This window comes from Dromaius novaehollandiae, chromosome 2 (assembly GCF_036370855.1).
Source record: "Dromaius novaehollandiae isolate bDroNov1 chromosome 2, bDroNov1.hap1, whole genome shotgun sequence".
Classification (NCBI taxonomy): domain Eukaryota; kingdom Metazoa; phylum Chordata; class Aves; order Casuariiformes; family Dromaiidae; genus Dromaius; species Dromaius novaehollandiae.
In genome coordinates this window covers 168,400,359-168,417,676 of record NC_088099.1, presented here as the reverse complement: position 1 = coordinate 168,417,676, position 17,318 = coordinate 168,400,359, and the positions used below count along the sequence as shown (strand labels likewise).

General features: G+C 49.0%; 1 protein-coding gene across 1 annotated transcript; it reads right to left on the bottom strand.

Annotated features, from left to right (window-relative positions):
- Positions 1-216: 216 nt before the first annotated feature.
- Positions 217-17,108, bottom strand: LOC112991281 (ubiquitin carboxyl-terminal hydrolase CYLD-like). Its single transcript, XM_026113650.2, has 15 exons — positions 16,996-17,108; positions 13,558-14,027; positions 12,859-13,140; positions 12,569-12,644; positions 11,511-11,731; positions 10,775-10,928; positions 8,991-9,129; positions 8,516-8,626; positions 7,520-7,611; positions 6,278-6,344; positions 5,055-5,187; positions 4,624-4,732; positions 4,285-4,403; positions 3,595-3,814; positions 217-3,011 (listed from the first exon to the last, which is right to left on the bottom strand). The coding sequence occupies exons 1-15, from the start codon at positions 17,030-17,032 to the stop codon at positions 2,827-2,829; spliced, it is 2,415 nt and encodes an 804-aa protein (XP_025969435.2). The 5' UTR covers positions 17,033-17,108; the 3' UTR covers positions 217-2,826.
- Between the last annotated feature and the right edge of the window lie 210 nt (positions 17,109-17,318).

Sequence of the window (17,318 nt, the reverse complement as noted above, 5' to 3'; positions counted from 1 at the left end):
AATGGCCTTCGCTTCATGTCCTGGTTTAGAATTGAATAAAGGTGAAATGAAAAGCAAGTGATGACAGTAAAAGTGCCTGGGGTCTTCCCAGGCAAGTGCTCCATGTCCCCATTTCACGGCATCCCACAGCCCTCGTTCCTGCTCTGGCTCATGCATCATTCACAGCGTCATTTAGGGTCGGTCTCAAACACGGGGCAGACAGGACAGCTGAAGCAATGACTGTTCAAAGACTTTATCACAGTGGAATCAACAAAATTTGTTACATGGAATGGGAAACACCCCCCCCCCCCCCAAAAAAAAAAACCACCCACCCTTCTGAAATGAGCATGTTTTCACTAATTCTGCCTGGATTTGTAAGAGAAAGATGCCAAATCTTTTCCCCAAAACTTGTAAAATGCACAGCCGAAGAGAACCAAATCGTGCCACACACTGTAAAACGTGCAGTGAGGGAAGCCAATACAGCACTCGCCAGGGAGATTCGCCCACTAGTCCTCGCAGTAGAGCCCCAGCTTCAACACTGGGCTAGTCCAGACACCGGACCCAATGGCAGGAGCCTGGATTTTCCCACTGGTGTTCAGCCTTAACAGCCGCACTCCTGGCTCCAGTGAATGCAAAGAAAGGTGGCTGGATTTGCACCTCCCCAGCACAGTCTTGGTAAGAGGTATTTTTGTTTACATCTTTGCAGCATATGTTGATGGCAAAGGGAGAGGAAAAAAAAACAAAACAAAAAACAAACCCTAACTAGAAATTAAGAGCTTAGCAAAGCACTGCCTGATGATCTGTTTTTAGGAAGGAAAAAAAAAAAAAAAACCTTAAAAAAAAATCACTGTTGCAGTGCTATAGCTGGAACTGTCATGTCTAAGGCACTGTATCACATTTAGTACCTTGGGGGGGGGGGTGGGTCTGTCCACCTAATAGGAAGCTAGTTTTCATTTTAACTTAAAAATTTTAGAGCTAAAGTGCCAGAGGTAGGCAATCCTAGCCCACAGCATTCCTGAGTAGTGATGTCCTGAGTTCTTACAAGCTACTGAATGAAGAGCAGCATTCGACAGACAAGGACAAGATGGTCAGAGGCACCAGCAGCATCAAACCAGTCACCCTTGCTCCACGGGCACAGACGAGCGCAAAGGGAATTAGCCAGAGGCGCTTGGTAAGTCAGGTCACGAGAGACAGCATGGATAAACCCATCCGCAGGATTGCCCTCTGCTAGATCTGCCACCCACAGACGGCAAAACAAAGTCTTCAAACACCGTCACTTTGGCATCAGGCCTGCCAGGTGTATCGGAGCTTCAGAGTAGGGACGCAGCCTCCGCCATGGTTGTGCACTGTCTGTTGTGGCCCTCCAACAACCAACAGTCATCCAAAGCTTTCAGCATTAAGAAGACTGAAACACCCAGCTTGTAGGGCTGGTACACACGCAGGAGCTAACACACAGATTTAGACCTGCGACAAGCGGGGTTGTTGGAAGGGGAAGCACCCAGTGAGGCACATGCCAAAAAGGGTGAGCGCCAAACCGTGTGGCCTGGAGACACAAAGCCACCAGAGAAATCTCTGAGCGCTCCAGCAGCTTTGAGGTCTGTGCACCAACCATCCAGGTTTGTTATATGCCAGCCACCGTCTGCAGAAACCGCATACAGAAATAAAGGATTTATGGGACAGCTGATAAAGCTGTCATGGTCCCCATTAGCCTTCTAACCCTGCTGCCAGCTAAAATGGCCCTAATCCCATGTGCATCGCTGCGTGTCCTAAGCTCACAGGTCCTTCTGACCGATGCGAAGCTACAGGCTGCAGGAATCATAAAGAGGGAAAAAAGAGAAGAAAGGCGATTACAGCTGCATGTGCTATGTGGATGTACCCCCTCAGGTTTTTGGTGCACCGTCAGTCTTAAAGCTGAGCAGCCCTAGTCTTAGCAGACTCCCTTAACAGCTTCCTGTGGCCACTGAGAGCATGTGCTTAATGGTAGATAACCCCCAATTTTCAAATGTAAATTATTTAATAGAATACTTGTCTCCCCAGAGAGACCCTAACCCTTACTGCAGTTATGGCAGAAAAACTCAGCTGGGTTCATTTTTATATTTTTTTCCCCTGGGAAGTGTGTTACTGCTCTTCAGCATGGATCTCAGAAATCAATGTGGAGATAGGACAGTAAGTGCTAAAATGAGGTAGAAACCTCATCCTGTAGCGATGCTGTAGAATTCAGAAAAAGATAGCAGCCTACTGGGACTTCATGTTCACATGCTGTTCCTCTGCCCCATCTGTTTTCCAATTTTGTTCTTACAAAAATATGCATTTTTAAAGCATATTTCCAGCTCAAAGCATCCAATTAAGCTTGAAAATAAGGAATAATGGCTAGAAGTGCCAGAAAGATTAGTGCTGAATAAGGGAAGTGATGACAATTCAGGGACCATGACAGTTGAAGAAAGGTCCCCACCCTGTGGGGGTCATATCCCAGACCTCAAGGAAAACCCTCTTTCTGATATGTCTCTTTTAACAACGTAGGTGCAGCTCACACCGAGGACAGAGCTGCAGCGTACCTGGGAAAGGAGGAGGATGGGAAAGGAAGGCGGGAAAGGCGAATGTGTTTAAGTAATTCAGAGTTCAGGTCTGCAGAAGTACAAACTGTCACTTGGTCAGGCCAGGTACAGGATTTCAAACCCTGATAGGCTCACGTAGACAGCTTGGTATGAGGTGCTGGAAGAGGCAGAAGTGCAAGGTCAGTGTACCCGCACTCTGGCTGCTTTCGTTGATTAACAACTGCAGGTTTGATCCAAGCTCACGTTTCTGAAACCTCACTGCTTCGCATGGCAGCACCAGCCCAAGGCAATGTCACTTGTAAAGCGCCATCTTCTTGCTCTGGTACATATACATGTAGGCGTCGCAGAAGAGGCGTTTGGCCACTCCATCCATGTCCCGGGGTTGCTCCAGAGCCAGCGCAGCCACTGGCAAGTCCAGGTATTTGGCAACTTCAGGGCACAGCGTTACGGTGGGAATGTTGAAGCCATTTTCATCTCCTAACCCAAAGAGAGGGAGAGAAGTCTGAATCCCAACCAGGTCCCAAGGGACAAGTATTCACAGCTCAAGCAGATACCACAGCAAAGGACAGTAACATAGCGCCTTGGCTGAGATACTGAGATGCCAAGAACAAATTGGGGCAGGACAGAACTGTCCTTGCCCACACGGCAGCCAGCCCTGCCTGGCTCAAGAAGTCCCTCATCTGAAAACAGCCAGAAGATGAGAGTACTAGAAGGGATTCTCACACATGCTTGGCCTGGCTCTTGCCTAGGCTTTGCTTAATGATCACTGTTGGAAGCAGGATCCTGAGAGTACCTAATTTGGGTACAGGGCTTCAGGGGAAAAGGCTATCCTTTGCTACATAAAGCTGTTATTCCCCAGCACCCCTCATTCATCCCGAAAGCCTTGTGCTCCTTTTAGACATGGCACAAAGTCGCTCTGAAGCGCTGCTGAAACCATCCACCACCTTGCCTCAAAGCAGACTGACCAGCACCTACGTGACGTTCGTTACAGACCCTCATAGATGCCCACCGCACAGTGCTCGCTGCACCCAAACCACCGAGCCCACCGCCCCGTCCTCACCGTGCCTGTCGGCCATGCTGTCAAAGAACATCCAGTGTTCGTTCTCGGGGCCGTATTTCACAAAGGAGACGTAATGGCTGGTCTCGATACAGAGCACTGCAAAGAGCTCCATCTTCTCGCGGGGGACCTGCTGGCTGCCCCGGGGGTTCCTGCTGTGAAACTCTTCGGGGACATGCAGCCTGGTCGGCTTGTGCGCTTTGCGCCGGTAATGGGAGTGAACCTGAGGAGAGACGGTGGGACGGTACCGCTGAGCGGGGAGGACAACTTTATTCTTAGCTGATCTGCCTTCCGTGCAGCTGGCTTTTCTCCATGTATCGGAGAACACCAAAACATGGACATCCTGAAAGCTAGAAGTCGAGATGGGAAGCTGCTACCCTCCAAGAAAGGCCAGAAAGCTGTCGGAGTGCTCCCAGTGAGACAACGCACAGGGCCCAGCACTCAGTCTGTGCAAAATCAGTGCTTATTTAGGCTCTATGTAAGCAGAGGGCAAAGCATGAGAGCTTAGTAACATGTGGCAACTGACCCCGCTCACGTAGCTCAGTCAGCAGCACTGACTGCTCAGGAAAGGGCCCCTCTGTACCCGACCTGAACAGCTGCAGGGACAGCAAGGAAAACGTGGGGATTTCAGAGGTTTTGGTCTTTTGTCAACCACCAAGAAAGATTTTGGAAGCACCCAAAGAAACCGAATACCTGTCTGGAGCAGGGGCTGCAGAACTGCTTCAGGCCCGTAGCTGCGAATATCTTGTCTTTGAAACACTCTGAACACTCCAGGGTCGCAACATCGCCACACAGGCAGCACTCCCTGGGACCTGCAGAGGCAACAGCGTAATAGGATGCGTCCTCTCTAGGTCTCACCTGAAATGCACCTTGTCCTGCCAAAACTAGTGTTCAGGGAATAGGAATCACAGTACAATCCCCTCCCCCCCCCCCCCCCCCCCCCATCTCCTGCTCACAACCCAAAGAGACAAGACCTGTCACATGGTTCCTCACAGACCCAGCTGTCAGCTTTACCATTGTCCAACAACTTACTGTCAAGCAGCAGATCAGTTATATCCAGCTCTAAAGAAGGAATGATTTTGCTGAACATTTTATATTCCTTCCCAAAACGTGGCATTTGGATAATGAAGCAAGACGGGATCTGGGAAAAGAAAGGCAAATGAGTCACCAAGGCAGAAGAGACAAGTCCCAGAGACTCTTCTCTCCCTGTTGCTGCTCGGACTAAAGATTTTCTGCTCAAGTTATCCACAGGACACAACAGCAACAGGGCAAAGCAATACCCTCCTTCCTTGACATTCAGATTTCCCAAGACTTCTATCAGGTTGTGGCTATGCTGCTGCTTTGCTATGTCAGATATAAGACACACTAGACCCACTGCAGACTAACTTGCAGGCACAGGTATGTTGGAGGAAGAAAGAAGAAGGCAGCAGGTAGTGAGGAAGATGGAAGGTAGCTGGGCTCACCTCCACTAGCTTCAGATCGGAGGACAGGAAGGAGTGTTCTACTAACTGCTGCACATCAGGAACCACCAGATCCTCCTGTTTGTCCATAAATATCTGGTAACAGTAACAGTCCTGCTCCTCCTGGCCTCCGGACCTGCAGGGAGTGGTCACAGGGAGCTTGTTTACTTGGTGCCACAGTCATCTGGGCTCTCAGAGAACATACTGTTTTTGTCCTGCAATAGCTTCTGGGCACGAGGCACCAAGGGCTGCTTGCTGTAACACTGAAATAAAGGACTTTTTCAACCCAGAAATACTAAATACATGCCATGAGAAGAGGACAGGACTACCATATTCAGTCTCTTTATCCTACATAGCATCACATCCTGCTCCAAAGAGTGCAACTCAGTTTCCCCTCTTCAATGTAAAAATTTAAGATGTTTCAATATTTTTCAATCAACTGCTCCACAGCACAATCAGCAAAATCAGCTCAGATGAAAGATCTATTTATAACTGCACATACAAAAAGCTGCAAAGCAAAACTTGGTGCATTCAAAAAGTGAGTTATGTGCAGAAGATGTCCCAGAACCTTTACATCCCTAAGCCAGCACAGACAGGATTTCCTTTAGCTGACCCTCTGCAGGGGAGCTGGACTACAGAGTTGCCTTTGTACCCAGCCTTTCTGAGCAGCTCCACGATCTAAGGCTTGACTGACATCCTAACAAAGGCGCACAGAAATCTAACAATCCCCTTCTATGCTCCTGAATGGCACAGTTATTTCTGGCTTCCTTCAGACCCTCATCTTCTTTGCAGAGTCCTGAAAAACTGGGACTACACTCCATGGACTCCCTGTTTGACAGACTCTAGGATCTGAGCCAGCTTGACAGTCTGGATACATCTTCACTACATCCAAAGGCCATCGGATAGTGCTGGCTCTGCACCGAAGATGGACACTATGTTTCTCAAACCTCTACTGGCTCTCCCTAAGGATGACACTCATATTTTTCATCATTTTCTGAAGCTGACACATCCAGGGAGAGTCTAGAAGTGTCTTTTCCTGCACTGGCCACCTAGGACAAGATCACAGCAAGCTGTACCGACTGTAACTAATGGACAGCGGAGAGGACCTGTATACAACTCACTGAGCCATGCCTTCAAAGCCTTGACGAAAAAGTGAAATAATTGCAAGGTGGATAACGAGTGAACCAGGTCTGGGTAAATTGCATCACCTAGATGCAGAAACTTACTGCAGTTTCAAGAGTGGCTCTATTCCCAGGATCTGATGCATTATCAGATTGAGGAACTCCTCAGGATCTGGAAATTCAGAGAACAGCGCAAGTCACATCATACCAGGAACATTCCCTTACCCCGCTGCATCCAGAAGGCTAAAACTCTCAGATAAACAAGAGCCAGCATTTTGGAATCAGGAATCTTCTCTTTTACTCTAGGGTAAGGTGGATTAGGAGCTGAGAGCATTTGTCAATGCACAAATCCTCAGGTGAGCATGGGAAAAAGCAAACCGGCCCTCTGAAAAGAGACAGCAGAAGAGGAAATGGCCTTCTCCCAGCTGCTTTTTCAATCTCCTCAAAACAGAATGATTTTTTTAGCTGTATTTGGCTGTTTAGCTGTTGTATGCAGAACAGATATTGCACTCTTCCAAGCTGAGCCAACACAGCGACACACTCAGAGAGACACCTTAATGGACAGTTACTGTTAGCACCAAAAGCATTAACTCAAAGTGAAACGAGGAACAGCTATAGAAGCTCAAGAAACAGAGCAGCAGCTAAACCATCCCTGGCTAAAATGCATATACAATAGCACAAAAGTGCTGTTCAGTGGCAAGATACCTGCTGTTTCTGAAGAATCAATGCCACTTGTTCACTATCCAGATACTCACAGCTTGTTGTGTGGTACTGGAGTAATCCCTAGTCTTTCCTCGTTCTAAACATGTGGGGCCTTGCTATGCATGGACAGGAACGTGGTGAGCCAGGGTAGGTGGGCTTCAGCTGTAGTATTTTCTGTCTTATTTTAACCAAACTGCAGTCTTTGAGGAACCTCAAATAACTTACCAGAACTCAAGGAGAAGTTTAGCTTAGCAAAACAATAAATCAAGCTGGATTCTGGCAAGGACATCAAGGGCAGACTTATCAGGGCATAACTCAAAATATAAATCAAAGGTTAGGGAAATTTCCCTTCTTTCAAGTCTGTTTACACAGTTCTTCCTCTCCCTTCCCAGTAGCAACAGCCACTAGTTAAAGATCCAGCAATTCCTATCTTTCCATGAGACTTCGGGGCAAACTTAAGTTACTCCATAGAGTTTAAAAACATGTATAAAATATTATCAGTTTTTAATGTGAATGTAAAATACACAAAACAGGCATTTTAATGCATGCGCATGGGAGAAGTGCAAAGCTAAGTTGTCAGCCTGGTGCCTGGATAAGGCAATTCACACTCAAGCAATCCTAGGAAGTCTCTAGAGAGCGTATTACCTTTCTCAGCAGTGGTAAAGCTCGAACATTGGCCCTTCTCAGTTAGCTGCTCCCTAAGGTGCATCACACTCCTGGCCATGACGAAGCCAGTCCTAGAAACAAGAAGCAGCTGCAGATGATCTGTGGCGTATTTAAATCTCAGCATCACAAAATGTTCCTGGTTTAGCATTCCAGCAACCAGTTCCAGGGCATCGTCCCCCAGGAAGGATGCTAACGTCTTACATACAAGCAGCTCTCAATGCCTCTCTCCCACACCTAGCGAGGGAAGATGAGGAAAGAATTTGGTATCTTTGATACAAAGTCCATAGACTTTAGCTCTCATGCCACGCTCTACTCTCTTACAGTGCAACATTGCTTACTGCCTTTGGGTGTAGTCAGTTCTGTCTTTTAATGGATCAACTGTTCAGCAAACTGTGCTCTTTTTCTCTAGTGATGCCGTTGCTTTATCAGCTCCAGAGCTTCCCCACAGAGGTGGTCTCAACCCCAGGAATTCCCTCTTTAGTCCTTTCACTGGGATCTGGAGCTCACAAGGCTTCCTTCTGACTAGAGGAGACCAGACCTGGCTTGACAACCTAAACCCTGTGCAGGAGTCAAACCAGAGACAACCCTCTTGCTGGGGCAGAGAGAAGGACCTCCCTGCAGTATTCGCAACTCAGCAGTGGGGGTCAGTGCTAGACTGATCCTTCAGCTTGTTGGTCTTGTGACATCTGTGTGAGAAGGGCCAATGTTATGACTTTCGTAGGCACTCCTGTGAAACAGGACTATTAACTTTTCACACGCACACAGCAGGAATCATCATAGCCTTACAGTAAGAGGAAGGGAACAATTGGAAGAGAAATGTGAGAGGAAGACCTTCAGACGTGGCTGGCAGGAGACCCCCTCCAGGTCACCCTTTCTCTCAGGGCCATGCATCATCTGGCTGGTGGAGGGCAGAGCAGCAGAGAAGGGCATGAAGACAGATGGACGACTTCCAGGATTCCCACATACTATACTCACTTCCGGAGGGGATTAACAATCTCATCCCGCAGAATGTTTTGGACATTCCTGTCACACAGGGGGAAGGGCTTGAAGAGCATGGAGTCCAGCACGGACGTACAGGAGAAGAGGCTGTGAAGAGAGCATGCATGAGTCTGATGGGTTTGCAGCAGTAGTTAGAACCGAACTGCAGTGCCTAGCGACAGTTGCTGGCTTTTATTTTCAACCACCCATGTGTGCAATTACAGAAATATGAGTGACAGAGAGCCTCCACGGGGAGATGATAAACCATATCTGGTTTAATGAACACTTGTAGTAAGCAAGGAAACAGCTTAGAGAACGAAATCTCATACTTTGCAGCCAAAACTGGTCACGGGGGCACCACTGGGTGAGTTTCTAGCTATGCTGGAGATAGAGGGAAGCACTGCACTTTAGGCTCTGCCCCAAATTAAAAGTTATTGTTTAGCAGAAGGGCACTGCCCAAGCAGACTCTTACCTGAAGAGAGCTGCATCCATATAGCAGGAATTACAGTGGCCTTGAATCCCCTTCATCCGCCCACACAGGACGCGCACTGCCTCCTCGTTCCTGAGGGGGGGAAAATTGACCAGAACCTGTGGAAGAACTTCCTGCTCTCCTGCAACACAAGTAACAGAGGCAACTCCCTTTAGCTTCCCACCTCATCTGGGTCACCTCTGCCCTTCCCCACTGCCTCCAAGGTCTGCTCTGCTCAGAGGTCGGCACAGCGCTCTCCTGTGCTGCTCCTCCTGGGAGGAGGAAACAGGTTAGGTTTTGTCCGGGAAACAGGACAAAACCTAACCATCTTTTCCTCACCAGAGCTGAGCCCTCCCACACTGCATCTACCATCCTTATGCCAAGGATAACGAAGAGAAAAAGAGCTACAAATGAGTTGATGATGTATTAGATGCAAGCTTGGGAGCTCTCTGCAGAAAGATCTGTGATGCAAGCCATGAACATCGAGCCTGAGGGAGCAGGTAGAAGCTGGCACAAAACATTACAGCTTGGACTAGTCCATCGGACCCTGCCAGGAATGAGAAGGACTGAATGTCCTGTCTTACCCTGGTTCCAGAAAGGAACAGAAATGCACAGGGTACGGCTGAAGCATCTCTGAGGACGTGGAGCAACACTACAGGAGGTGCTACGCTGTTATACTGGGAGTGGTTGCTGTGTCCTTAAGGTCCGAAACTTCTGAGCACTCCAGAGGCATCACACTTTACAGCAGCACTCATAATCCCTTGAGTGGCAGGGCCAGAACATGAGCCCAGCAACAAGGGGACAAACAGGCCACTTTGCTTTAATAGCCAGTCTGTACTTGGCTCTCAAACACTGCAAATTACAACTGACAGCATCCCCGTAGGGCAGGTAGGCGTCAATCCAGTTTAACAGGAGGGGAAAATTCAACACAATTTAAGGAACTAAGTTAGTCCTCGGCCACAGTGAGACAGTTTCTAGCTTCAAAAAGAGCAGCTGAGTCTCCAGCCCACTCCCCTTGCTGTCCCTGCTGCAGAGCAGACAGGGCGAGGAGAACCCCGATTGCATGTTCATTCCCTGGCCCGTCATCTCTTTAACCACTAAGCTTTCTCGAATCTGATCTTTCTGGTTTCTTCTGCATTTTCCCTTTGCACTGCAGTCCCCTGTCTTCAGCATGCCCTTAAATTACCTTCCCTTCTCCCTGCTCCCATTTCTGGGGAGTACCTAAAGAAATCCTGATGTCTCATTTACAGTTTCTAAATGGCTAGTTCACATGGTCTGCTGAACTCCAGAGGTATTTCTTGCTGTCCAAATGAAAATATTGAATTGTCCTTCTCTGTACCTTCTTGTGAATGTCTTGTCATCACATCAAGCTCTGTATTAAAGTGAATTTAATCCTCTCTCCCTTTCCCAGCTTCCCTTTATTTCTCAGTCACCAGGTACAGCACCGTTATCACCTGACATCCTGGCCGTGGGCCTGAGTTACCCTTCCAATTCTCCAGAGCCACGTGTGACAATTTACATTGGCGTAACATTTAAGATAGGGTAGCTAGGCTAGGCCCTAGAGCTAAAACACTTGTCCACAGTCAGGTCTCCTTTATACAAGACCTTCCCTTCTGCCCCCAAAACTACAGGCAGAGGAACCCTGCCTTCTTGCAGCATTCACAATGAATAATAATTTGACACATACTGCTCTCAGTACATGGACTAACAGAGACTGCACTCGTGGATTCTCCGTAGTACGCTTTGTCCTAGCATGCTACCGTGTCCCCTCTCCCCAGAGAACTTACTATAATCCATAAGATTCAGGTCACTGTTGCGCGAACACTGGAAGCGAACATCTGGCTGGCACGACTGCAGCTTCACAAAGAGGCCCCGCTTTGGAGCACAGCGGAAATAGTATTTGCCCAGCCATTCACCAGCTGTGACCCCCTTGTCTTCATCCTGGGAAAAGAGCACTGATGAACGACATGAGAGCAAGCACTGCACCTTGGAGGTGTGATTCCCCATATGGCTATTTTGTATCTTCAGGGCTATGCACGTTTGGTCTTGTTTTGCTAGCTACTTTCATTTATTCTGGTTATGTTTTAAATCTAGCAGTGCCGTTTGCAGGACTCATGATTATTCTGTCCCACGTTCCAATAACGTCACTCAAGGTTCTTGAAGGCCTTTGTCAGAAGAGCAAATAAAGCCTCATAATCACTCTGCAGGCAATAAAGCGTCCTCAGCGATAACTGGGGTAACAAGGCAGAATAAGACTTGCCTGCTTTCATACAGCAAGTCAGTAGAAGACCTATATATAACACTCGGGAGTCTTGAATCCCAGTTCCATGCCCTAGGCAATAAACTCGCCATCAGGTGTGCTCGTCCTCAGAGTTCAAACTCTGACATGTCAGTGGCCCAACTCTGGTCAGGCTGAGAAATATGCGGTCACAAACTGAATGTCTTCAGAGAGAAGAAAAAAGCAACCGAGACCTGCCGGTTTTGATTTTCAGTCGCACAGCAAGAAGTATTTTTGCTCCTTACCAGTTCAACTCCTGCCATTTTGTGCTTAATTTGGGGCAGGTACCCCAACCAGCGGATGATTCCTGAAACCTGATTTCCCTTGTCCAAGGTGATTTGGACCATGGAGTTCACCTCCAGGGATGCATTCCCACTTTCACAGTCCTCGCCACTCTCGCTTATCTCTCGTTTCATCTGTTTTGGATGTCCCAAGCCCATGTCAGGCTCATACGGTAAAAATAAACCTAGTGGGCAAATACAGCATGTCAAGAGAGGTAGGAAGTCAACATCTAATAACAGACACATCTGGGTCTCACCGCTGTCTTCCCAATACTGGTTCTAGTTCGAAATTCTGGAGCAAAGGGAAGCATGAGGCTGAGCACGGGAGACATGAGGTGTGATTCACAGCACAAGTTTCAGTGATTAGGCCAAGCTGGTCTAACAGCTTGCTGATGCTGAAAGGGGATGATCCCACTCCTCATTTTCCCTGTTCAAGACTGCACAGTCTGACCTCACTCTGGAGCTTAATCCAGCCCTTTGCAGAGCCATTTCAGGCTACTGAAATGGTGGTGGCGGTGGGTCCATGCTGTTTTTCTGCCTTTACTGAGATGAATCAGCTCAGTGAAGAGTCTGATGACTGCTCCCCTCGGGCTGGCCCTGACAGAAACACAGTGTCTTTAATTTGTTAGTTTACCTAATGACTCACGTCCTCACTGCTGTCATCTGTGCCATTCTGAGTTTGTCTGGCATCAGGATGAGGCTACTGCTCCACCTTCTACAACTAAATTAAAGACTCTTTAACGAGTGATTTTCTTCCCCAGAAAATACTTATGCACTACAATCAGACTCTCTGTTCTTTCCGATAAATTAGGAGACTCAGAGCTCTAGTTGCCTAATGCAAAGAATTCTGTCCAGAACTTGAGACATTTTTATTAAACTTCTCTGCCTCCTGATCCTGAGCTAGTTGGGCCTAGCTGACGTTTCTGTTGCACTTTCAGCTCATTGGGTGCCCTGCAGAGAAGAAATAAATGCCTAAATCCACAGGAAGGTACACAGGGCAGACACATCTCACGATAACCTACTTTGAGAGAGCAAGCTTTCCTTCACAACAGAGTCCATAGGGATTTCTCTGAAAATGTCAGTTGTTCCTTCTTCTTCCTGATAGGAAAGAAGACTGTATCAGCTAAAAGGTCTGTCAGATACAGGGGGTTCCTGGAACATGAACCCGTTTTAAAAACGGGCCTGAAAAGTTTGCATGTAACCCCATGTCCCTTTTGGGCATTCCTTCCACTGCTTTTTAAGGCCTCACCACAACATAGGCACAAAACAAACAAACAAAACAAACAAGAAAAGAAGGCAAGGGTGATCTTACCGGACAAACTTTAACGAACCACTGGCTTCCCTCCCTGTAAACCGCCATCGCTATTCCCTTTGTGAGGACCTCATCCACGTAGAAACTAACTGCATCTCCCACTTTCACAGGAACCACCTCCTCCGCGTCCGGCTTTGGCTTCTGTTTTGCATAGTCGTTGTCAGGCACGGGAGTAAACTGGACTCTGTTAAATGGCAGGAAGACCCCACAGTTCCGCTTGCACTTGAAATACTCAGTGCCATGGTAAGATCCATCACTGCGCCCTCTGCTTTCGCCTTCACCCTGAAATCACACCAGAGAGGCATGTTACATCCCGAGCCACAGGCAGGGCAGCGGAAAGACCCCTAACCAGGAGTGTGGCAACCTAATCGTATTTAAGAGGTGGACTTCTGCAAAACCCAGTGAAAACAGCGGGAGCTAGACGCTGGGGAGAAGAGCAATCCTTGCTTCTCCACTGTAAAGTGAATCACATGGGATTACATTTTCTGTTGAGTTACGCAAGGCAAGAGAAGGTGTTGTTAGAAGGGAGAAGCAGAGAAAAAGCAGTTGCATGGCCTGGACCAGGCCCACACAACACAAGGGCTATATAATTGGGGCAGGAATCACACAGTGTTATGAAGCTATGAAGTCCTAAGCTATGGCATGGGATCTACACAAACACAAAGGGGGAAAAGCATCTTTCTTCCTTGGCCACTTTACCTGTAACTCCACCCCAAAGAAGAACGGAGAAAGCACAGACGAAGTATTTTTGTGAATGCTCCCAATGTAGCGGATGACACCAGGGAATTGTTGCCGGTCGACCTCCACCGTCACTTTTTGGCCCAGCGTAGCCTTCAGAGCTGCTTCAAGGCTCAGCCTCTCCAGGAAGTAGTTCAATCGTTCGTTGTGGCTGCTGATGGCCAGGAGGAAGACGGCCGTCTCCTCACGCACAGGTTCAAGGATTTCTACATTTATTGTGACGGTGGAGCTGTCATCCAGCATGACAACTTTGAGGAAACAAGCCGGGGGTCTGTCATCGGGGAAGTTGCGCAGGTAACTTCTCTCACTGCAGAAGCACATGTTCCCAGCTTGAAAGTACTTGCTGCCGTAGGTACAGTCATCTGTCAGGATGTAATAGCAATATCCATCCCCTACTGAAGGCAGGATGCTGGTCATCTTCTTTCCCCTGGCTTGTGAGAAATGGCAGAGTCACATTAGGGCAAGAAAAATTGTACATGCGACATCTTTATAACAGTGCTGATACACGCGCTATCACAGGATCTCAGAATAAGGCAGGCTGGAAGAGGCCTCTGGAGGTCTCTAGTCTAAAGCAGGTTGCTCAAGGCCTCATCCAGCTGAGTTTTGAGTATCTCAGAGGATGCAAATCTCACAGCCTCTCTGCTACCCTGTTCCAGTGTCTGACCACTCTCATGGTGGAAAAGAAACGTTCCTTGTACTAACCAGAATCTCCAGTGTTCCAGCTTGTCCCTGATGTCTTTCATCCCCTCGCTACGCACCTCTGAGAAGAGCCTGACTCCATCTTCTCTAACATACCCTCTCACTAGGTAGTTGCAAAGAGCTGTAAGATCTGCTTTTACCTACTCCTCTCCTGGCTGAACAAACCCATTTCTTTCAGCATCTCCTCATACATCCTGTGCTCCAGCCCCTGACCATCCTGGTGGCCTCTGCCTTACTCTCTCCGTCACAGTCCCGTTTGTACAGGGAATCCCCAAAATGGACACAGCGTCCAGATGAGTCTCAAGTGCCGCGGGCAGGGACAGAACCACTTCCCACAATCAGCTGGCTGCACTCATGCTAATACTGCCCTGCAGGCCGTTGGCCTCCTTTGCTTGCAGCGGCAAGGCTTATTTTTCAGATCTTCATGACACAGCTTTTTCTGTCCCTCTACGTAGCAAAAACCTTGCTTTCAGGCTCTGTCTTAGATTTAAAACCCTGTTTTCCAGGTCTTGCTCCCCCATCATACCAAACATGAGCCACTGTTCACTCTCTTGATATCTCTCCCAGTCTATCACTCCTATAGTTCCCTGCTGGATGCCTAAGTTTGCATCCCAGTTTATCCATAGCATCAGCCTTCACCATCCACATGCTACGTCTCCAAAAAGGTACGAAGGAGGAAATCCTGATAAACAGCAGCAAAGCTACATCATCTTCCTTCCAACTCCTTCTTGAGACTCTCCCTTGCTGTGCTGCTTTTTAAGAAAACTCGACTTAATGGTTAAGCTGCTTATTTCTATCTGCTGCACAGAAAGACAACCAATGTCATCTCATTAAATTCTGCCTTCTGTTTTCTTTTGTGACTTATTTGGAGGAGTGGGGCAAAGGCTTCATTCGGCCTTTTTAAAGTACCTCAAAAAGGTGGTCCTAGTCTAGGACTAGAGTTCTTAGGTGTTTGCAAATATATTTTAAAAAAAAATCTGGAATCAAAAGTACATTTTTGCACACAACATCTTTCAGTGAAATGCTGTCATTTTCATGTAATTTACCCTTCCTCATTTCCTTGCTGACCAACACCTCTCACAGACAGGGCCCAAACTTCTTTCCTGTTACAACATAAAAAGAGATGAACACAGAAACTGCTATTTTCTCCAGGTGGATACGACTGGTTGGCCAAACCTGCAAGGTGCCAATATAAAGAAGACGAGAGACATGCCGGTTTCCAGGCCAGGAGCAAGGCAGCCAGACATCAAGAAGGGCAATTAAGAAAATAGATGTCTTCGCTACTGGCTACCTGGTAGAAGGTTTTAAAAACTTTAAAGTGAAGAGAGGAAGAACTGGGCAGATGAATTAAGGGAAGTAGAAACACACTTGGGGCATTGTGGCAGGAAGCATGAACGCAGCTGTTTTTAAGAATAATAAATGGGTGGGTTGGGAGGAAAATGCAGGCAGAGTTGGAACAGAAAGGCTATACAAAGCTCAGTATGTAGGAGGGCAGAATTACTTGGGACGTCACTGGAGATTAAATGGCACATAGAAAAATTGCCTAACGCCTGTTCAGACCCTGGATCTTTCCCTCTGCATTTAGGCCCTGGCCCATCAGCGGCAGCTTCCTCAGGAGCCATCTCCCATCCACACTCATTTTCCTAACCTCTCTCCACAGCAGTCAATGAGACGGCTCGGAGGCTTGGTCTAGACGATACTGTAGTGGCTTTTGGGCAAAGTTCCTCTGCTGCTGCTGAAGCACAGGGTCCCCTCGAAAGCGGCGATCCCCATGGTTTGCAAGCCATGGATCTGCTTGAGTCCACCAGCGTGCCTAATTTCACCCAAAGCGCAGACGGACATCACTCATGTAACCGGAGAGCTGACAACTGGACTCACGGCCAAGCGTGGTGAAAACTACGCTCACGTTCTTCCCCGTTTCTGCTGAGGGACCAATGCAAACAGGGCGCCCAACGTGTGGGTAACCCAGCGGGGACCATCCAGGACCTCCCCAAATCCAGCCGGCGCCACGCGGCCCGAGGGACGAGCAGCCGGGAGGCCACGGCAGCCAGCGAAGAGAAACAAACCACGCGGCGCGCGGCAGTTCCCCTATCTCGCACCAGCACCGCTCGCGCTGACGTTTTATAGGAACGAAGACCTGAATTTTTGTGACTTTGAGGAGCAGAATTGAAGAGCAGCTTCGCGTGGCTTCGCTTATTACTGAATACTCCATTTTCGCAACCTCTGTTTTCGTTTTTTTCTTGTTTTCTCTTCACGGGGAAGCCAATAAATCTCACTGCGTATTAAATATTGCCAAGCGCAAAGGGGAAGGCGATAACAGGGCATTTTCCTAATCTCTTTAATGGCAGCTACTCGCAGTTCGCTCCCAGGGCAATCAAAACCAGCGTGTTTAGACTGACCTGGGATATTTAGACTCGTGGCCTTCAAAGCAGTGCTGAGAAAAGCGGCTTCCCGCGTGAAGGAACCTAGAAGGCCCCAGAAAATTAAACCCGAGCCCGTTTGGAAGCGTGAGGTGGGACGAGGACGGGCCTGGCATGCAGAGGGGGTCCCGGAGGGGACGGAGGGTCGCTCAGGGCGGTACCAGGGGGTCTCTCGGGCCCCCTCGGGGTGTCCCAGACTCCCGAGGGTCCCTCGGGCCGGTACCGGGGTCTCTCGGGCCGGTACCGGGCTCGGGCAGCCCCCGCCGCCCCCCGCTCTCACCTGCTCCCGCCGCCGCCTCAGGGCCGCTCTTCCGCATGCGGGAAGCTCACCACCGAGCCGCGGCGGACCCGGCGCAGAGCGGCCCCACGCACCGGCGCTTCCGGCCCGCCCGGAATCTCAGCCAATGGGAAGCGGCAGCGGCTGCCCCAGCCGTCCAATGCGGGCGAAGGCGGGGGCAGAGCGGCGCTGACGTCGGGCGGCTCCCGCTGCCGGGGGGCGCCGCGCTCCCCCTGCTGGGCGGAGCGGGCCGCGTCCCCCGGTCGGGTCCCCAGGGGCCACGTCCTGGGTCCCCACGGGCCGGGGCCTGGGTCCCCCTGGCTGTG